The 21,744-nt window shown below is 37.9% G+C and overlaps 1 protein-coding gene across 1 annotated transcript in view; it reads right to left on the bottom strand.

The window, feature by feature from the left end:
* LOC139715862 (guanine nucleotide exchange factor for Rab-3A-like) overlaps positions 1–21,373 on the bottom strand; it is a 34,811-nt gene extending 13,438 nt beyond the window's left edge. Inside the window, exons 1-3 of the mRNA XM_071627396.1 lie at positions 21,228–21,373; positions 19,074–19,755; positions 18,002–18,170 (exon numbers count right to left, since the gene is read on the bottom strand). Of these exons, the coding sequence (XP_071483497.1) occupies positions 18,002–18,170; positions 19,074–19,261 (357 nt within the window). The 5' untranslated portion in view covers positions 19,262–19,755; positions 21,228–21,373. The remainder of the gene's footprint in view (positions 1–18,001; positions 18,171–19,073; positions 19,756–21,227) is intronic.
* Between the last annotated feature and the right edge of the window lie 371 nt (positions 21,374–21,744).

The following is a 21,744-nucleotide window of genomic DNA, read 5'->3' as shown; positions in this document are numbered from 1 at the left end:
CATTTCCATATATTGATCAATTTAATAAATAATCATTATTTATTCTCAAATTTCCCTCTATTTCTGGGTGAATGTGAAGTATATTTTCAGTCAGTCAATGGTACATATCTTCCTTATAATAGATATCATCATCAATACATTTCTACATAAAAAATGATATGACTAAAGATAATATTTAATGAACAAATACATAAATGATACCATATAAATTAATAAATAAGTACTGAAAAAGAAAAAAGAAATCAATCAATCAATAAAGAATAATGAATGGGTCAATGAATTGTATCTTTTTCTACATCAAATAAAACTCAGCACACATGTCGCCTGAAAAATTAGATCAATGAGAACAGTATTAAAGCAATAAGGGTTGGTATCTTGGCATGATCTACTTTCAGTTTCAAGTAAAACAGCAAAAATGAAACCAAATCAAAACAGCAAGTATAACAAAATATAAGTTTTACAGAGCAACTGCAAAAACCATGCATAAATAACTGGGGAAAGACTTCTTTACCATATTACCCATAATTGAAATTCAAGATGGTTCACGAAATGCAAAAGAGGTATGATAATGTAGTGCAGCAAGCATCTAAACATGTGAACTACTTGTGGGCACCTTGTAGTCTCACATCAAGCCATCATGTTTTTGTGATTCCTACACAGTGAATAGGTCTTGAGCTCATGGTAAGGCAGCTTATTGAACACCTATTTTTTCTTCTGTTACTCAAAACTCCAAATTATCTACAGTAAATTAAAAAAGAAAAAAAAAAAGAATCCATACTACTTTTCACAAAGGACATTTTCCTGCATGACTGATATTACAGATCTATGCATACATTGAACACCATCTCGATCTTACAAAAACTGTTGAATGAATAAGAATAGTTGAATGCTACAGATTAATAGAGTGCCCTATGTGCGACAATGAGGGGTCTACAATTGTAGGTCAGTGGTGCGCAACTGTGAAGCCTACTCATTGTACGAGCCGGGCTGACCAGATTTTGTCATCATCACGCATTAGGTCTTACGCATGTATTTGCCATTTATGACAGCAGACTGCTCCCCACACAAAAATATAATTACAAAGTAATTTCATTTCTTTGGTTTATCTTGAGTAATTGTTCTTACGTAAAGTATCGATATCATGCAGATAAAGACGCAAGTATTCAAATGTGAAGGACGCGCACCTCTTAAATGAAACAACAAGTAAATGTACAACCAACAACAATTACCAACATCATGTCAGTAGAGACACCCAGAATGAAGACAGAGGTGGAAAGTATTCTGCTCCTTCGCGAAAATATGATGCACAACACGGTATTAAACCTGGGGGGAACAGTCATGCCCCTGGATATCTTGTACTGCATTGTATGGCACTATACAGCGTTCGGAAGAAACTTATATTTGTACTGCACACTGTGGTCATGGTAGCCAAAATTTAACACTCAGCGATAATTGTCCCAATCAATTTTTTTATTTTTTTTTTTTTCGGTTATTGTGAGGAGTTAGGAAACCCTTGTCAGGTTTGTGAACATGAAAAACGTCCCTGAGATATGAATCTCATGCTTTCATACATGAGACTTGATAGGTTTGCATTGTGAACATGCTCTACAGTACTCATAAATACTAATCTCGATAGGTATATTTGTACATGTACGTACTACCTACTGTGTAACCTATCATTGTATTGTTTTATGAGCAATCTACTTCAAGTCTAGTGTACATGTACATGGTATTTAAGCTTATAACATTGTACAATTTCATTTCATTGCATAGTAGCAAATTAACTGTATGTTGAAAGGCAGTTCTTCTTCTAATAATGGAAACAAAAGACATACTGTACAGGTAGTTGTTTCAGTGGATGCTTTGCTCTATGACTGTAGGAAATTCATGATGAAACCAAACAAGTACCAAAACAATGTCAGTTGAAGAGCAAGTAGAAAGAAATGGGGATTTTTTGCGTGTTTGCTGTTTGTTTGTTTGTTGTTGTTTTTTGTTTGACTGACACACCCAAGACTGGAATTAGTGTGTGAAAGATGCCACAGTACGGTTTTCCACCAATCAGTTTCTTCATATGTACTTTTATTCCTATTTCTTCCAACTCTTCCTTTTTCTTCCTGTTCTTCTCTCTTCATCCATCTCCTCATGGTTCTCCTCCTCATCCTCTTCCTCATCCGCCTTCTTCTTCTTGATTGCCATTGTCTTCATCATCTTCCCCTCCCCTCCCCCCCCCCCCCCTTTCCTGGTAGCTAGGCAAGTGGAGCGTTAATGCATCTTGAGAGAGAAGCCAGACTTCAAAAAGGTCACATCATTCCGCCAGTAATTGCTCTGCCGGAAGCAAAGGATGGTATTCTAATGCATGTCACATGGGATGTACGCTACCATTTGAAGCAGATGCATCATACTGTACATACAGTATCAGGTGCATTAGATAGCCATATGGCTGCTACAAGCATCTTCCAAACACGATTAATCATACAGCAGAATTACTCTGTGAATATCTCTTGATACACTGGGAACAGCGAAGTTTCATATCAAAAGTTGATTACCCTGGTAAACGCAGATTGCTGGTTACATTCATAGTTACATCCTTACACACCTCACAAATTATCTGAAAATTGAGAATTCATGGTGGGGGGGGGGGGGGTTATGCAGTGGCAGTGCACTTTAATTTTTTGATAGCCTGATTTTGTGTTTGATGATATTGTACACTTGTGGAAAATGGATTGGATGATACATTTACAATTTACCTCTTTGATCATATTTTCTGCTGGATAACATCTGATTGATCAGTGAAATGAGGCTATCATCTACATGTAAATCTACCAGTAGTCACAAATGATATGAATTATGAGGTACTTTTTCATGTCAGAAGAGCTATCTGCTTTCAAGTGTCATTTTTATGATGTATGATATTCAATGATCGAGTAGATTTCCGCTTGTCAAGTCTCAATGTTAGACTCTTAACCTGACGTTAATAACAAGTCCCAAGTATATCCAGGCAGGTGTCTATGGGAAATGTGTGTTGTAGCAAAATCAGCCCATCCTCAATGGGTTAATCAGTTTGTGACACATGATATTCACCATGTGCAGGGTACACTTCTACATGTACGAATTTAATATGCCAAGCTACATTGCTGAAGCAATATTGAAGTCATGGAGTTGGACCAATTTAGGAGTACCTCTTTAGGTGGACGAAATGCTGGTAGGCTTGTGCGTTTCATAGTCATAAATCAACCCTTCACTGAATAATGCAAAGACCTCATGCAGTCTACACCCTCATGTAGATACAGTACATTGCACTTAACAGAACTTTCTTCTCAACTTCTGACACATGATATGTTCCACTTTACATACTCTTGTCTAGACAGAGTACTTAGTAGAAGCCATTAACTCTTTATGTGCCACGTTCGATTCAGTCGACGGTGTGCCAAGTTTGCATTTTCTGCTCAAACGCACAAACTCACCCAAACCGACAGATAAAACGCCAAATGTCATATAGTACAATGAAAATGTTTCTCGTGATCCCATTCCTGTCACACGTTGCTTGCATTTTTTTGTGAGTAAATTCTAAATTTCTGGCACTTTTTGTGTGCAAATTTCATGCCTCCACAATAATGTAGCTACTGGTCATTTGAAAGAAAAAAAAATCACAGATTTGTCATACAATTTACATAAAAGCAAAGCTTGGCATTTTCTCTACAACTTTGTCCATTGTGTGTCCAGGGTAACAAAGATCTACATTTTGTATAAAAGTTATACATTTGAAAAACATAATGTTTCCCCAAAGCATGACTACATTGCTATCCTAGAATAATGTGGCACACAGGGGGGTTTACACTATATGACACATAAAGAGTTAATCAGGTATTGTATGACATTGAACCATACAAAAAAGCCTCAAAACTTATCTGCTAAACAAAGAATTACATAGGCCTACCCTTCCATTACAAAAATTTGGTTTGTTTGTTTGTTTGTTTGTTTGTTTGTTTGTTTGTTTGTTTGTGTTTGCTTTTATGGTTTTGGTTTAGTATTTTGAACTGCATGGGATCAAGGTCAGTGATAAAGCCATTGGTCTGTACAGTTGTACAGGATATTATCTGGTTTGAGTGCCAACAATTTTTCTGTCGTACTTGTATTATCAGGCACATCTGCACAATATTTCCTGTGACTATTCTGAAATACCAAGTATGGGAGGAATCCCTGACTCTGCATGTTACTAGGAATCCAACAAGGAAGTGAAGAAATGAGATTTTCATTTCCAGAAATTAATATCCCATTATTCCTACCCGTCACTATAAAGGCATAGGCTTTAGCCTACAGTCATTCTCATGTAAACATGTGTGCACTGTACTGGTGGGGTATTGCATTATTTGACAGGTCAAGTTAGATCTTAAAGGACAAGTTCACCTTCATAAACATAAGGATTGAGAGAATGCAGCAATATAAGTGGAACACATCAGTGAAAGTTTGAGGAAAATTGGACAATCGATGCAAAAGTTATGAATTTTTAAAATTTTTGTGTTGGAACCGCTGGATGAGGAGACTACTACAGCTTGTGAGTCATATGCGTACAACAGTATAAAGAAAATGTAAAGAAAATTCAACATATTTTCACTTTTTTCGCAAAATAAAAGAGCACTTGACTTGTCTCTTTCTACAGGCAGGGGGAATAATATTACCCCTAACATATGTCGGTAACGAGTCAAGGGAATATGTACTTTTTTCAAAAGATGGAATTTTGTGAAATTCTCTTTATATTTTCCTTATATTGTTGTACGCATGTGGCATCTAAGTTATTCATACACTGCAGTAGTTTTCTCATCCAGCGGTTACTGCACAAAAACTTCAAAAATTCATAACTTTTGAACGGATTGTCCGATTTTCCTCAAACTTTCAATGACGTGTTCTCCTAATATTGCTACATTTTCTCAATCCTTATGTTTATGAGGGTGAACTTGTCCTTTAATAGTAAAATCAAGTGAATAGCATAGGCTGACGCATGATTGCTGTTTAAAATACATTGGAAATACTTGCTTAAAGTCTACAATTAATTCAATCGAAGTTAAAGCACTCAAGACAGTGACTGATAGGCCCCGTAAACAGGTTAATCTCATTATCATTTGCTAGTATTGTTAGTAATCATGTCTGTTTCAATGAAATTGGGTAATTGATTCAACTTCCTGTGACTCTGCTTTCCAGCACGAGTACAGTGTGCAACATAGAACATGATGCTACTTAAACTGGGTGATAAAGAACACCATAGGTACCATGGCAACTTCAGCTCACAATTATTTATGACTTCCTAAATTGTATGAACTTTGGAAGATTGAATATTGGTTGTTTCCACCTAGTTAATAAACAAAACAAAAATGTTCTTTATAGAATGCCTCCTTTGTTCAATTTGTGTCATGTAAACTTGTTTACTGTGGACATCACAGTCACAAGGGCAGGTAGGAACTGAAAGCATTTTATTTTCATATTGAAATCAATTTTCAGCAAAATGTGACACATCTGGTAAATATTGATCAGTCTAAGTAGGAAACTAGAGATTGTAATTTGTCATCACTGACAAATTAAGGTGATCCGATTTTTTTTCATCAATGATTCGAGTCCTGATTGCAATAGGCATGACCATACAAGTTTCATCTGTGGTTAGAGACATTGGCCGTGTGATGTTTGCATTCTCATTTAGCAAAGGGAGTCATATCTGCCATGTTTGGCACCAAATTCTGTATACACTATAACGAAGAAACAGCAACAAGTACATATGACCTTTGACCCACCTTTGCACTCCCAAGATTGCATCTGATAAAATAGTGATTATTTTGTGAAATGATTCTCGCGACATCGTCTATACGTGTGAAAAATATGGGAAAGATAGGACAGGTATTCACCAAGATACAAGATGAAACATTTATGACCTTTGACCCTAATTTACATACCCAAGATATTGTCCGATCTAGTGGTTGTTATTTTAATATGAAATAATGTACGTGACATGAACTAAACATGTGCAAAATATGGGGGTGATAGGAGCTGTTTTTCTTGAGTTATTGCAAAGAAAGTTGCAGGAAAAAAATATCTCAATACATAGAAGATAAGCTTTAATTTCAACCAAGTTTTTTTATCGTGATCCCGACATCGTATGAAAAAACGAAGGGCAAATTGACGATAGCGCAAAGTCTCAGCTACAACATATTAAAATCTGGGGGAAATTCACCGAAGGGTAAGTGAGCTAGTGCTCGATAAAGACAACCATGTCAATTTTCACATTTAAAAAAATTCCCTCCCATAGAGATAACACGTCATAACGAAGATACAAAAAGAAGTACATATGACCTTTGACCTCAATTTACACAGACAAGATGGCATCTGAGTAAAAAGTAGTTATTTTGTGAAATGATCCTTGTAACATGGTCTTTGCGTGAGCAAAATATGGGAAAGATAGGACATGTATTCACTAAGATACATGATGAAACACTTATGACCTTTGGCCCTAATTTACATACCCAAGATGGTGTCCGATCAAGTAGTTGTTATTTTATGAAATAATTGACGTGACATGAACTAAACATGTGAAAAATATGGAAGTGATAGAGGCCGTTTTTCTTGAGTTATTGCATAGAAAGTTGCAGAAAGAAAGAAATATCTCAATACATCGTAGATAAGCCTGAATTTCAACCAAAATTTTTGACGTGATACCGACATCGTATGAAAAAAGGAAGGGCACACTTACGGTAGCGTAAAGTCTCAGCTACAACATATTAAAATCTGGGAGAAATTTACCGAAGGGTAAGTGAGCTAGTGCTCGATAAAGATAGTCACGTCAATTTTCATTTCCAGAAAAACTGCACTCCCATAGAGATAACACGTAAACTGGTCAAATTTGACAGGATTTACTTTCAATCCATTTTTACGAGGTGATACCGTTATCCAATCAAAATTTTGTAAATCTATGTTTGAAAGAATATTAAATAAGATACAACATACTGAAATCTGGGTGAAAATTGACAAAGGACTAGTAAGATGCGCTTGAATGAACTTGATATTTGATGACGTCATTTTGAAAATTTACTTTTTTTACTTCTCTTTTAATCATTTTGTCAGCATTGCCACCCCATGAAATGACATGTACAACTCATCAGCTTTCCAAAAATGTAAAGAAAATGGGGGGTCACCGTCCATCCTGACGAGTAAAATTGGATTTAAAATTCGCACTTTTTTGGCATAGTTGCACTGTATATCGCCATTGACGCGCGCGCGGAATTTCAACTTTGACGGGCTCGTATGACGTCATATTGAGTCGGATTGACTTGAAACTTAAAAGAAATATTCCTTGACATTTCAGACATCCGATCAAAGTGAAAAAACGGGAAATTTCTATTGCATATGAGCTGTGCGTGCGTATATGCGCGCGCACGTACGCGTCCGTCCGATTTTTTCAATTTTTCAAAAAATGCTCCAAATGGTCTGAAACGTGTGCAAAAAAATTTTGAGCTCAATTGGAGCATACAAATATTTCAACGCGCACGTACGCGCACGTTTTAAGAAAAAATATGAATTTTGAGAACATGAGTAGAATGCGCCTAACTTGAAATATATGTGACGTAAATTTCATTGAAAAATTCTATTCCATTAATGAGATATGATTGAGAATGTCTTTTCATATAATGACGTCATAGTGACGTCACAGTCGACTGATCACAATGATACATTAGATTTGTCGTCTTTGGGACATGATGCATACATGGTATGAGTTTGACATTGATAGGCAGAGGACTTTCAGAGTTAACCTCTGCACAACTTTTGCGGAGAAATAAAGAAATAAAGAAGAAGAAAGAATCCGTACAGATACAGAAGGTGATCCGAGAGGATACTCGGATCACCTAATAACAAATGATAGCCATGGAAACAGTAGTCACTATTTGTTGTCAAACACACAACAGAGAGAATATCACCACTTTTTCGCTACTATCATACTTTATATCATCACTATCTCATTTGATACCAGTAGTAGGCTGCACACAGTGTTGTAAATCAATTTCTACAAAATTAAAATGTTTACACAAATAATATCTAATGTTAGTATTGGCATACAGTCAAATGCACATGCATAGTAAACTCCACACTTACATTGTATCATGTTTCAACCACCTTTTAATTAAAATTCTTGTTTAAATTTCTTGTAAAGTCTCAGATCAAATCATGAAAATGCCATAATAGTTATAATAACTTGCAATGTCACTCAGATCAAGTCCCCACAGATTTTCTTCTTCTTCTGGGCAGGACTGATAATGCATTCAGTAATTACCTCCGCCAAGGGGGGAGGTTATGTTTTCGTTACCGTTGGTTTGTTTGTTAGTCAGTTGGTGCGTTCGTTCGTTCGTTCATTTGTCCGTGTGCAAAATAACTCAAAAAGTAGTCAACGGATTGAGATGAAACTTGCAGGAAAGGTTTAGAATGACATGTCAAGTAACAAACGATAACTTTTGGTAGTGATCTGAGAATTTTTGGGGAATTTATGAAGGATTTGTGATATTTTTGCAGGTAGGGTCAATGAACTAGGGAGTTCAGGCTGCGCGTATTTGAGGTTTGCATGGCGCACTAAAGTGCGTGCTCTAGTTTCTGCTAGGGCGAGGCGCGCGGTGCAGCTGAGGGTTTATGACGTAACAAAGGCTTCTATATTGGGAAATCAGATGGCTTTCAGCACACAATGCAGTACGTATGGGCGGAAATCACTGATCTCTGTGGAAGAACAAGATCAGTGCGAGTGGAAATGGGCTGCATGCTTGGTGGAGGTCTGCACTCTCAGAGTGCTTTTCTTGTTAAAGGGAAGCAGTCCTGAGATTTTCACTGTACTGATAATTAAGAAGAGTAAAAAATATAAACTTTCACCAATTTATACGCTTGGACATCAAAAATTGTCTCCGTACGCGATTTTTGAAAAATAATTCCCGCAAGCGATCGTGAAAGAGCCGGCAAAAAGATGCTACGTAGTGCATGCCCTACTCACCAAGTTGACAGCCGTGCCTCTAAAAACCAATTTAAGTGTTCAAATGATTAGTTGCAATTTTATCATATAATGTGAAAGTTTGTGGTTTTATAATTTCAAACAAAATATTTCAAGCTTAGATATATATAATTTACGAAAAATTAATATTGTAAACATAAATTTCTATGTATTTTTAAACCAAATATACCATGAACTTGACATCAAATAGGCACGGTCGTTTTCTAGCTTCCGTCCGTGTTGCATACTTCTTAGCGTAGAAACCACTCTCGCGCGCAAATCCTTACCATACCAATGTATACATACACAGTACACTCGACTCCGTCCAGTCAATTTTGGCATTCAAACCGAAGATAACCTGTGCATGAGAGAGTCGAATTCTTAAGAAAATATTGTTTGTATCTCAATATTTCTGTAAGTAGTCACATAATCGCCTTTCCTCGAAAAAAAAAATATGACGTGAGCCGGGAAGGATAAACACAGGGGGTCGTAGGGATATGATTTCGCTCCACTTTGCCGTGCATGTCCAGTCGGCACTGGCAGCAGCTAGCTCAGTGGCACTGTACTGCAGTCCAACCCCGGCTGCAGGCCCACGGTAAATTAAACATAGCTAGCCACTTTCCTTACCTCTCTACGCTTTTTTCCCTCGGTTCTCTTCGAAGTCGATGCTCGAGGTGTTTCTGTTTTATAACTCATGTGAGCAAATGGTCAGGATTGCATCTGGTTTCAGGAGTTTTCTCGGTTTATAACCGAGGGCCACAGCCTGCCGGTCCACGTAAAAACATCGCTTCACAAATTGTCCACGCACAGGTAGGTCACAACACGATTTCGAGATTTTGTAGGCCCTAAGTTTCTTATGTTCGGCATCGTTGTACCGATATTTCCCAGCCATACAGCTCACCTTTCACGATACTTTTGTTGGTCTGGGACGGAAAAAAGGATTTTCCTGGGTATTTTTCTGCACGATTCGAGCAAAACTACTGATGTAAGATAGCCTGACCAGACGACGCTGAATGCGGTCGCCCCTGTAGTGTACTAGCAGGCCTGTGTAGAATCGTTTCTATCTACAAATATGTACACTCTGTACGTACTATAGAACATGCATGAGCGGCGACAGGTAGGGCTGCAGCTGCGCTTGAGACTGGAAAAGTGCGAAGGGCAAACCGCGTACGGGGTGCGTACGCGTATCTACCGTAGATCTATCATCTAGTTGTACCGTCCACACGTGCGAATATAATACACAATACATACACACACACACAAACACACACACACACACACACACACACACACACACACACACACACACAACGTAGGAACAATGTCAAATACGAGTCGGAGTAGCCACCGACGTCTTCATGCATCCGGGTGAACTAGGGAGCGTACGGATAACGAGCAGAACACGGCTGGGAAGAGTTGTGCATCGACGACGTATGACTCTCCGCCAAGACTTGCTCATTAGCATATTCACCATGCAGAGTCACACTTTTTCAACCAAAATGTACGAGCTTATTTGGTGATTTAAAAGTTTGCTTTTGGTGAAAGTAGTTCATTGGAGGTACCAACAACAACATATTTTTTTAAATTTCGTGAGGACTGTGTCCCTTTAATAAATCTTTTGCTTGCACAATATTGCAATTTCCCACAGATGTAGGCCTATGGCTAATCTAGCTGTTATTATAAAAGTGCAAATCCAAGTCAGACAATCAGTTTGAATTACAAAGACTTATGGTTTACAAGCAAACCACAAATTTGTCATACATTGTTGAATGTATTGTCTTCTAAAAAGCTTTTAACTACTAAATCAGACTGAACTACAACTTGTGCACACTGTTCTTCCAAGGCTACCTTGCAAATCTTAGCTTGAATACATGTTTGATTATCTTGTACACATTTCCCGGCTTTTATGAATTATCTGGCTGTTTTTTTAACCCCTTGAAATGAGTCCCAAGTAGCTATACTCAGGCAAGTGTCTATGGGAAATGTGTGTTGTGGCAAAATCAACAGCCCATCCTCAGTGGGTTGAGTAAGAAGAATAAGAAAATGTATACAAGGATTTCAGTTAATTGTACAGCTACATTGTACCTATAGGTAATAAACAAGAGAAACATTGTTCACATAGTCCAGCATCAACCCCCTCTGCCTACCCCCCCCCCCCCACACAAACACACAGAGTGACTCCAGACCATTGTGTACTTTAATAATTATTTATACACATATTTTGCTGAAACAAAAGTCTATGTTTACATTATATGGTAATGGTGCAGCACACTGGTGCCCACCATGGCATAAATAGTCTCAACTGTCAGCCTATGAGATAAGATTATCAGTTTTATGGGACAGAGAGATCGACCCCCGCCCCCATTCCCTTTATAGTGTTTGTGTCAAGACAGCTTAAAATAGCAGACTAACCTTGAAAGAATAAAATCAGTCTACTGGTAATTAATCTGACGCTATAAGACAATTGACAACATGGGGTACACACAAACTTGTGGGGTGTTTAAGGAGTAACTGCTTTGAAAATTTAAACATTGATTTTTGACTTGGAATTGTATTCTTCAAAGAACACAAATGATGAAACCTATACTCTATCATTATCAAATGCAATTACTGTTCTGCTCTTGTTATGCAGGAGGGTAGTTCAGATCAGGTGCACTATTTCAGTCATTATCAGTTGTGTGACACATAAACCTGTTGAAGACGAGTCCTGAGAATACTCAGATGGCAGGTGTCTGTGGGAAATTTGTTTTATAGCAAAATCAGTCCTTCCTAAATGGGTTAATATAATGGAATTCATTCTTAAATGTCATTGAAAATCAATAATGATATCATAGATGCAAAAACAATTTGACGACAAACTGTCCAGTTTCTTGAACCCACCTCAGTTTCATCAAACAAGTTTCTTAACAATTTACTGACACACTATGGTGGGTGCAAGGATCGAAACTATCACCTTGTAACCAAAAGGAGCCTAATGGCTTTTTTATTTGATGCCATTATTAAATCTCAAACTGACAACACTCTAATAACTGCAGATAAAGACTATTTTATTACATACTGATTTAGTGTCAACACAAGACCACTACCCCTGTTGCAGAGGGGACTTTGTTTCACCTGCTTTGACCTTGATGTTAAATAAACAAAAGATCTTTTTAATCATTTTTACTGCTGGGTTTGTGTCAAATGGAATAACATAATGGGTGGAGTTACTTCATAATGGTACCTTTGTCTTCAAACATAAACCTACAATTATGAGTATGAAGCACAGAATTGCACTGTAGTCCTACTGGGCAGTAGCAATGTTCCACCCTACATACCCTCACTGGTGTTCTAATATGATATTATTTCCCCTAAATTTCCATATTTTTCTTTATTATTTGAGGGAGCATTCATTGAAGATACATTATACAGCTGTATAAGCACAAGTGAGCTACATGTATCATAGTATGCAGAGTGTAAATAAGAACCAAACCACACATTTATTATGATATAAGGTAAATTCCAAGAATAAATTGAATGCATCAACATCGCTAGAGGTATTCTGTCAACAAGATAGATTTTCTTTTTTTCACACAGAGATGTAAAAAAGATAAATTCATCTAATTCTGAGCATTTTCCAACCATGCTATGCACTTTGCACTGACAGCTTGCAAGAATCATAATTATGGTGGCTAAAAAAGAGGGGTAGTGGACGAAATGGGGGTGAGGAAGTACAACTGTACATAGACGCATGCTACCATCAGCAATTTAACAGAATTTGCAAATTTGGGAGGCAGGTAGTACTATTTATGCATTTTCTAGCCAAGTGTTATTGCTATTAGTGAATTTTATAAGATAAAACACATAATTCTTGAATAAAATAACAACGTACAAGTCCTTGCTAATGTTGATTCAAGGAAATTGAAAACACAGTTGGAAACTAGAAATGTCGCTAAGGCGACTGCTATGCCTCCGCCATAATGCATGATTCTCCTAATAGGTCTATAGTACATGTGGACAATTTACTGTATAATTACATTTTCACAATATTGGCAAAGTACTGAAATTACATGTTTGTCACAAATGTGTTGAATGTTCACCTTCCTTTACCTAGGTTTAATTAGATGAATAGGAGAGCATGTATTTGGGGATTCAAGGACTTTAACTTGACTTTGACCCATTCATAAGTGTATGAATACTGTAATTTTCAAGGTATGGAGAAAAAGTGTAATTTCTGTATTGAAAAGTACACTGCTACCATTTTCTTTTGGCCTATGACCCTAAAATTCATAGGATAATCACTGTCAGGCAGAACATGAATAAATATGTAGTAAGTTTCAAGATAACTTGAGCCACTTCTGAGATATGGAGGAAAAAGTTAGTTCAGCACTTTCCCTTGATCTTTGACCTTTTGACCTTTGAGGCAAACCCCCGCACCCCCCCCCCCCAAAAAAAAAAAATAGAGAAAAAGAAAATTGCCAGATAATCTAGGTTATACATATGTATACACCAAGTGTAAAAAAAAATGCTGGCATTACATAAATACATGTATGAGGGAAATAGTAAAAATTTGAAGTGTTGCACTTGACCTTTGACCCCTGACCTTTGACCCTATGAACCCTAGATTCTCTAGATAATAACTGCCAGTCAGTACATGTATGTTCCATGAAGATACCTTGAACAATTTCCAAGGTACGGAGAAAAAAGAGAAGTTTTAATATTTTAAGTTGACCACTTGACCTTTTGACCTTTGACCTTTGACCTCATGACCCAAAACTTTCACCAGAGAATCTTAATTGGGTAATACATGTATACACCAAGTTTCAAGAAAATATCTTCAGGCATTGCATAGATTTGCAGGAAATAGTGAAATTTTACGTATTTGACCTTGACCTTTTGACCTTTGACCTTTGACCTCATGACCCAAAACTTTCACCAGAGAATCTTAATTGGGTAATACATGTATACACTAAGTTTCAAGAAAAATATCTTCAGGCATTGAATACCCGGAAATAGTGATATTTTACGTATTTGACCTTGACCTTTTGACCTTTGACCTTGACCATGTGCACCCAAAAGTTGATAGGCACAATTTCAACCCCTAATACACATACATGCCAAGTTTCATTAAGATACCTTAAAAGGTTTTGATAGTTACCCTGTCCACAAGATTTATTACGGACGGACAGAAGGACGGACGGACGGACGGACAACCCGAAAACATAATGCCTCCGGCACCACTTCATGGCGGAGGCATAAAAACATGTATACCAAATATTTCAAAAAGAAAAGTAAATGTTCGAAGTACAATGCTAGAATAATGTAATACAATGTTCACGGAAAATAATACACAGCATGGATTGTTAAATTATATGATTTTCAAACACATCAGTTTTCAGCCAATTCAGGTTTAGGACTAATACATTTGGTACAATATTGTACATTCAGATTAAATGCAATTTAAAGGTCCTGTTTACCTTTGGGAGCAGTGATTTAAAAAAATTTCAAGATATTGATTGATTGATTGATTGATTTTATTTCCGCAAAATAAAAATATGTACATCACTTCTTATTGAATAATACAAAGAAATTATCACAAAAGTACATGAAACTGCGGCTGGATAGCCCAACTCAGCTCCGCCCTCATGGTGGAGCTGTTCTACCGAGGGGTCTACCGAGTTCTACCGTGTTCTACCGAGGGGATATGACATTTAATGCATCTGTGTAGGTCTGTTGTACCACAAAACATCCTATCATTCATATACAATTTTCACGATAAAGCCTAAAATATCAGGAGACATCTGTATTTTTCTCAATAAACCGTAACTGTAGACGGTTTAGTCTGGAAACATTTTCATTATATCTATTGTTCACATTTTGTATATTTATCAATACTTAACATTGATTTTACCGATTCAAATTTTAACAGTGGTTGTTTCTATCCCTAACTCACATTTAAGAACTCATTTTAAAGCAATAATGCCGGGTTTTTGTTTCGTCTGCAAATATATGCCTTTAACTCTTTATGTGCCATGGTGAAAACCCCCTGTGTGCCACGTTATTCTGAGACACGAAGGTAGTCATGCTCTGAGAAAAAATTCGGTTTTTCCAATTTGTATTTTTAACTTCTACAAATTTATGTTAAGGGGGACACAAAAGTGAGCAAAGTTAAAGAGGAATGCCAAACTTTGCTTCGATATAAATTGTATGTCAAATCTATTTTCATTTTTTTTTTTTAATGACCAGTAGCTACATTACCGTAAAGGCATGACTTTTGTACATAAAACCGTAACAGAAACTTAGAATGTACACACAAATCTAGTTGGGAACACCGCTTGATGGTCAATCACCACATAGAATGCAAACCGTATGTGAGAGGAACAAAAGCGCTAGAAACGCTTCCACTGTACCGCGGGATTAGCGATTTATCGATCGGTTTAAGCGCCTTTGTGTGTTGAGCAGAATATGCGAAGTTGGCACGCCGTCGACTGAGTCGGACGTGTGAATGTGGCACATAAAGAGTTAAGGAAAACACATGCCTGAGATTGTACGTATGAATGAATGTCATACTCAGAGAGGAAAACAAGTGGATTTCCAGCCTCTTAAAGAATAACATGTTAAAATTTCAGAAGAGGCAGGAGAGCTACACATACATTGTATAAATGTATTCAGTTTCAACTGTGCACAAAGGGCAGAGAAGTGGAATGTGGCATCCAGCATTCTTTCTACATGTAGAATAGGCAGAGCCTATACTTTGGCTGCTTTCACTTGTAAACAGCTAGATATATTGCCAGGTGATGCAGAAGTTTAAATTTGGTTTCTGTCATTCACATATATTATAAATAAAAATCCATTTGACTACACATGAAGCACTTTGAATCTCCAAACTGAGCATGCCTAAGCAATCACCAGAGTGTGTGGACCAAATGTGGCATTATTGGATTGAAAATATTCAATAGTCATGTTGTTGAGACATGCTGGAGAGGGCAAATTATTCCAAGCTTCAAAAAATGCAAGATGGACTGATTTTTGTATCACAATGCATTATATTGCTATCTAGAGGTTTTGTTTTGTTTTGTTTTGTTTTGTTTTGCTTTTTTCCGGGGGGGGGGGGGGGGGGAGGGGGAGGGGAGGGGATGTCCATATACAATACTAAACCCATTGAGGATGGGCTGATTTTGTGTACAACACACATTTCCCATGTACACACCTGCCAAAGAATACTCAGGACTTGTCTTTCCTATCATGTTGCAAAAGTTGATGAAAAAAAAAAGATATGTATATATTCCATGATTTTGGGAATGTGTGAATAGGACTTTTGTCACCAAGAGAAGTCCCTGCCCTTTACAGGAGGGACACTGAGCATTGACAGTGGAATCTGAGGTCTGGCTGAACAAAATCTACTGGCATTATTCTAAAGCTGTATTAATGGAGAAGCTTCGAATAGGATTTAGGCTCTTATACCTACAATAGCCCTGCCACTATTAGGAAGGATTATCCTGAAAGCTAAGGGATTTAAACCTTTAGGTATTCAAGAATTTCTCACACAAAATCCTCATTTGTCCAAAGATTCTGAAGAGGCACTGAACCTTGCAGCGCAATCCCATGGATTTGATTTACGGACACTTGTGAACTTGATTTAATCCATTCTGTTTCCTCTTTTTCTGGGGTTGTCTCATTTGAGATAATCTACACACAATAGTACATTTCTGAGTGAAAAAGACAAAATGAATTGAAAATCTACTTTAACCCGTTGAGGACAAGTCCAAGTATACTCGGGCAAGTGTCTATGTGAAATGCCTGTTGTAGCAAAATCAGTTTGTCCTCAATGGATTACAAGCATTTAGGTGGTTGAGTACTTACAGGTTTAGGAATAACTTTAAGTACGTACTTACAGTATTAAGTTTTGCACCTATGATACACAGAGAACAAACAGGGTTCCTGCTTGCTGTACCCACGCATGGGTTCTAGTGCACTTAAAAGCTTGTGTTGGCACTGAAACCAAATCCCTTTTAACAAACTGCTGCAAGACTGCAGTTGCTACTCAATGCACTGGTGCTGACGGGGATGGTCTGGCCCTTATAACCAAAAACAGAATATACTCATCAATGATCAGATTCTGTCAATTGACAGAATCTGAACATGAGCTATCAGTTCAAAACACTTTAATTTGTTTTCTGTTTATACCTTTATTATCTCATTATTTCGTGATCTGAGTCACAACATCAAATGTAGGACTGAATACATCATTTGATATGAATGCACAACACTTGCAATCCCTTCACCCCACAAAAAAAAAAGGAAAAAAGAAAGAAAGAAAGAAAGGAAACACAACTTCTACTGTGTAATGCTACAGTTGGCAATCGCATACAAGATTGTATTTAATCATAACTGAAAATTACTTATAATCAGAGCTGGCTGGTTTTGATATGAATCATAGTGTTTTTCATTCCCTTCATTCTTTCTTCTACATTCACAAGTTTAGAGCTCAGAGAATTTTTCAAATTGCGTCTGAAATTCTGGCCGTTACAATTTACATAAAGTTATATAAAATCATGATGAACTCTCTCCATACACACAGGTTGAACTCATAAGGAATCACTTTAAATTCAATCATAATATTAATGGACACCAATTTCTCTAATATTTATCTAGAGTGGATGGAATAATGGCAATCATTTATGATAGCAACTACTATAACACCAGAAACTTTCACATGCTTTAAACTTTTACAAACTTTGCGAGGGGCCAAGATTTTTGAAAGTAAAATTCACTCAAAAGTTTTTGTCTGCAATATGCATTGAATGCCAAGTAAAATGCTGCACAAGGCACAAGTACTCGTAATCTTTTCATGGTCAGCAATTCCCAAAAGCTTCATGCCATGAAAAAGGCCATCGGCTCCAATTCGAAAAAGTTTCCTGTTCTACAGTAATTGTACCATGATGAAAACCATCAGTAAAGAGATGGATAAAATCAATATAAAGCTGAGCTGTAGAGAAAGCACCAACTCACCTCTTTTGCTTTCATAAGTTCCTCTTGAAGCTTATCAAAGGCATGTGCCTGAGCCTCAGCAACAGAGTTGTTCCTGGTGGCAAGACTATCCATGCGTGACCTTTGCTCTGGCAAGAGGTCAGGTGGGTCGACTGTGATGGTAAGTTCATCGAGTTCACTGTCCAGGTCACTGTGAGGATGCATAGAATTAATCTGTCAATATGAATGTGAAATCTAGGACAGAGTTATCTCAGCAAATACATGATACAATAGGTTAATACATGAAAATTGATTAACCTGTCGAGGACTAGCTGATTTTGCTATAACACACATTCCCCATAGACATCTGTCCCAAGTATACTCGGGCTAGTCTTCAATGAGTTATTAATATTAAAAAATAATTTGGAAAAGACACATGAATTTAGTCCTTAATGTCATGTAGGTGCCTACAGATGATCCATCTTTGTAATGTGACTGTAATGTTGCCTTCAAAGAAATCTCACTCCATTTTTGTTTGTTTGCTTGTCTTTTACAAATGTTCCTAAAGTCAGTATTCATGATGAAAGAGTCATGATCCTGTCTTCAACTTCCACACCTAACATAGGACTAGGCCAAATAAAATTACATTGCACATTCTAATATTCTATGACACCTAGCACTATATCAACAACATTGATGTAAATAGAAATGACAGAAATTGTCTTCTTTTGTTCTGACCCCTTTTGTTTGTTGGTGGGAACCAACTCAGATTTGTGACATAACACACACATCAGAAAGTATTTCAGATTGCAGGGGACTAAGCCTCTATCTACAGTAGTCACAACATAAGGACAACTTCAACTTCTTGGCAGCAGGAGGATGTACATTTTTCTTTTCTATCGATACTGAAGATAGCTGTAAATCCACTGTCTACAGGGGACCTGCATCACATCTACAGGGATTGCATATAATCCCAAAAGAATGCATCACAATGACACATCAGTAATTTATCCTATCACCCTTTCAGAATGTTCTCTCATTATTACTCAATATAACAGCAGATTGGCACACAAATGTGCAGCTGTAGGTTCTGCGGCAAGTGAAGAAGCCGTACCTCTCATTCTGACCATTCATGTTTTGGTTTACTCCGTCTATGTCATCGAGGCGTCTCTGACTTTGCCCTCTCCTGCCCTCTCCCTCCTGGTCAATGCTCTTCTGCAAAGGCCCTGGGTCACTGCTTGCCTTGAGGTTCTGGTAGCACAGCGAGGGAGACAGTTGTAGATTTTTCGGACTCCCATCCATGGTTTCTTTTCCAGGTCTTGGCACTGCTCTTGTTATTCTTTTTTTTCTCTCTTGCCCCTAATGTATCAGTGTCTCAAATGGCAAACACCTTTTGAACGCTCTGAATTGCTAATTCATAGTTTTCTCCTTTTATGCTGTTCTTTGCTCTTCTAGGTGAAACATTTCCTGCACCTTTCCAACGAAAATCAGTGTGATAAGCTGGCTATAGAGCCCTCAGTCAACTGATCTGCTCTTTCAAGAATTATATTACTTGAGAATCAATGAGAAAAATCAATTTAAGCCAAGTAATTGCTCTCAGTATTATAATCAATCAAGAAATGATAACAGCCACAAAGTATCACACAGCAAGCTATAACTTCTGGTGGCTGGTGAGATTTGAAATGTCCTTAAATTTGCTTTTAGTTGTTTTGTTTTTCTACTTTGTAAAAAATGTATATATTCAGGTGGCAACTACATCCGAAGCTGATTGGAATCAAAGGAATGCTGTCAGTCATCTGTGAGAAATTGAACACATGAAGACAAGAAACAAAAGATATTGCAAAAAACCGTTGGAAGGGGCCTAGAATTTTACTCCTTTTTTTTTTTTTTTACTCACATGCAGCATGCAGCCTCCCACTTTCAAGCATTGTGCATTAGGAAGTATGTCAGTTCGGGAAACCCACTCACAAGGGGGGCCCCTCCTTATAAGTAACCCGTCCCCCTTATAAGTAACCCCGTCCCCCTTATAAGTAACCCCCGGGGCACCCCTTATAAGGAGTCTCCACGCTTTTTTGCAATGCAACGCGAAAATGAAAGGACTGCGGCAATTCGCTTGATTATGTCCATAAAGCTTCACAAGTTTCCTAGCTACTCACGAAATTTGAGCAAAATCGGTTTGAGGCATCATATCTAAAATCATGGATTTAAATGCGATGTCAAACGACCCATGCGAATGCTGAAATGCGAGCGATTACTGGCGTGAGTGTCGCCAGGCGCGGCGGCGCGGCAATGCTTGAGTGCAGACGTGGCGACTGAGTACGTACTCAGTACGTACTCAGTCGCCACGTCTGCACTCAAGCATTGCCGCGCCGCCTAAGTACGTAGTCAGTCGCCACGTCTGCACTCAAGCATTGCCGCGCAGCCGCGCCTGGCGACACTCACGCCAGTAATCGCTCGCATTTCAGCATTCGCATGGGTCGTTTGACATCGCATTTAAATCCATGATTTTAGATATGATGACTCAAACCGATTTTGCTCAAATTTCGTGAGTAGCTAGGAAACTTGTGAAGCTTTATGGACATAATCAAGCGAATTGCCGCAGTCCTTTCATTTTCGCGTTGCATTGCAAAAAAGCGTGGAGACTCCTTATAAGGGGTGCCCCGGGGGTTACTTATAAGGGGGACGGGGTTACTTATAAGGGGGACGGGTTACTTATAAGGAGGGGCCCCCCTTGTGAGTGGATTTCCCGAACTGATGTGGGAGTGCTGCACGAGGCAGATCAAATCATAGCGACATAGACCTACTTAGTACTGTACAACGACCCTGTCGAGCCTTACAAACATCGTGCCCAGGCCCGCCTGGGAGGCTCCATTGTCATGCACGATTGTACAGACTTGGCAGGGGCAGTCGCAGTTAGTCAGTCAACCTACAGTACAGTACGTTAGTACGCATCTATAATCTGGTGTCGTCACTGGCGAGAAACATTTACTAGCCACAAGGTTCGCAGAAAGTAAAAATACACTTGACGAACCGCCATTTCCCGAGTGTCGATGTCGAGACTTGTTAGGACGCAGAGACGCTGCCAGATCAGATTTAAAGTTTATGTAATACTCACTCCGCCCCGTCACCGTTTTAAAATAGCCTGTGCTGTAGGTTTCAGTTCGAGGAAATAATTAATAACACAGATGAACGTACATGGGACTGAGCCAATAATTCGGAAGTACAGATGAAGTAATGATAAAGAACTCTTTCTGAGACACACAATTACCTTTCATTCACCGTCTGCTTTTTTCCTCCAATAAAACTGTAACGTTGTGGCCCAAAAAATGTATGCAACAAGCCCTGTTTCATGCTTTTATGAAGAATCCATGGACAGAAATGCGTCGTTCGCAGAAAAGTAGTGGTGTTCACCAGTTTGTTGTGATCCGCCTCCTAAAATGCCGATACCATTGAGGGCGCTATGCAATCAATCAACTGCAAACTGTTAACGTGCTCTTCGAAAAAAAAAAGAAAGAAGAAGAAGTAAAAAATACATGTACATTATAATAGTTGGCTGTTTCTTTTTTCTTGCATGATTAATTTCATAAAATGACAATTTCAAATAGATTCTTTTATGGATTCAGTTATAGACAAAAAAAAATGATGACAAGTAAAGGGTCAGAAGTGGTTGATAAATCTGTGATGTTGTTTTGCGCGTATTGAAAAAAAAATGATATTAAATGATATTATTTATTGCTTAAAAACTGAAGCGATTCTTAAAAACTCAAACAGGACTATCTTTTAAT

This window comes from Diadema antillarum, unplaced genomic scaffold (assembly GCF_040938485.1).
Source record: "Diadema antillarum isolate AM-2024a unplaced genomic scaffold, OU_Dant_1.0 scf00000057, whole genome shotgun sequence".
Lineage (NCBI taxonomy): Eukaryota > Metazoa > Echinodermata > Echinoidea > Diadematoida > Diadematidae > Diadema > Diadema antillarum.
This window is presented reverse-complemented; position numbering and strand designations above follow the sequence as displayed.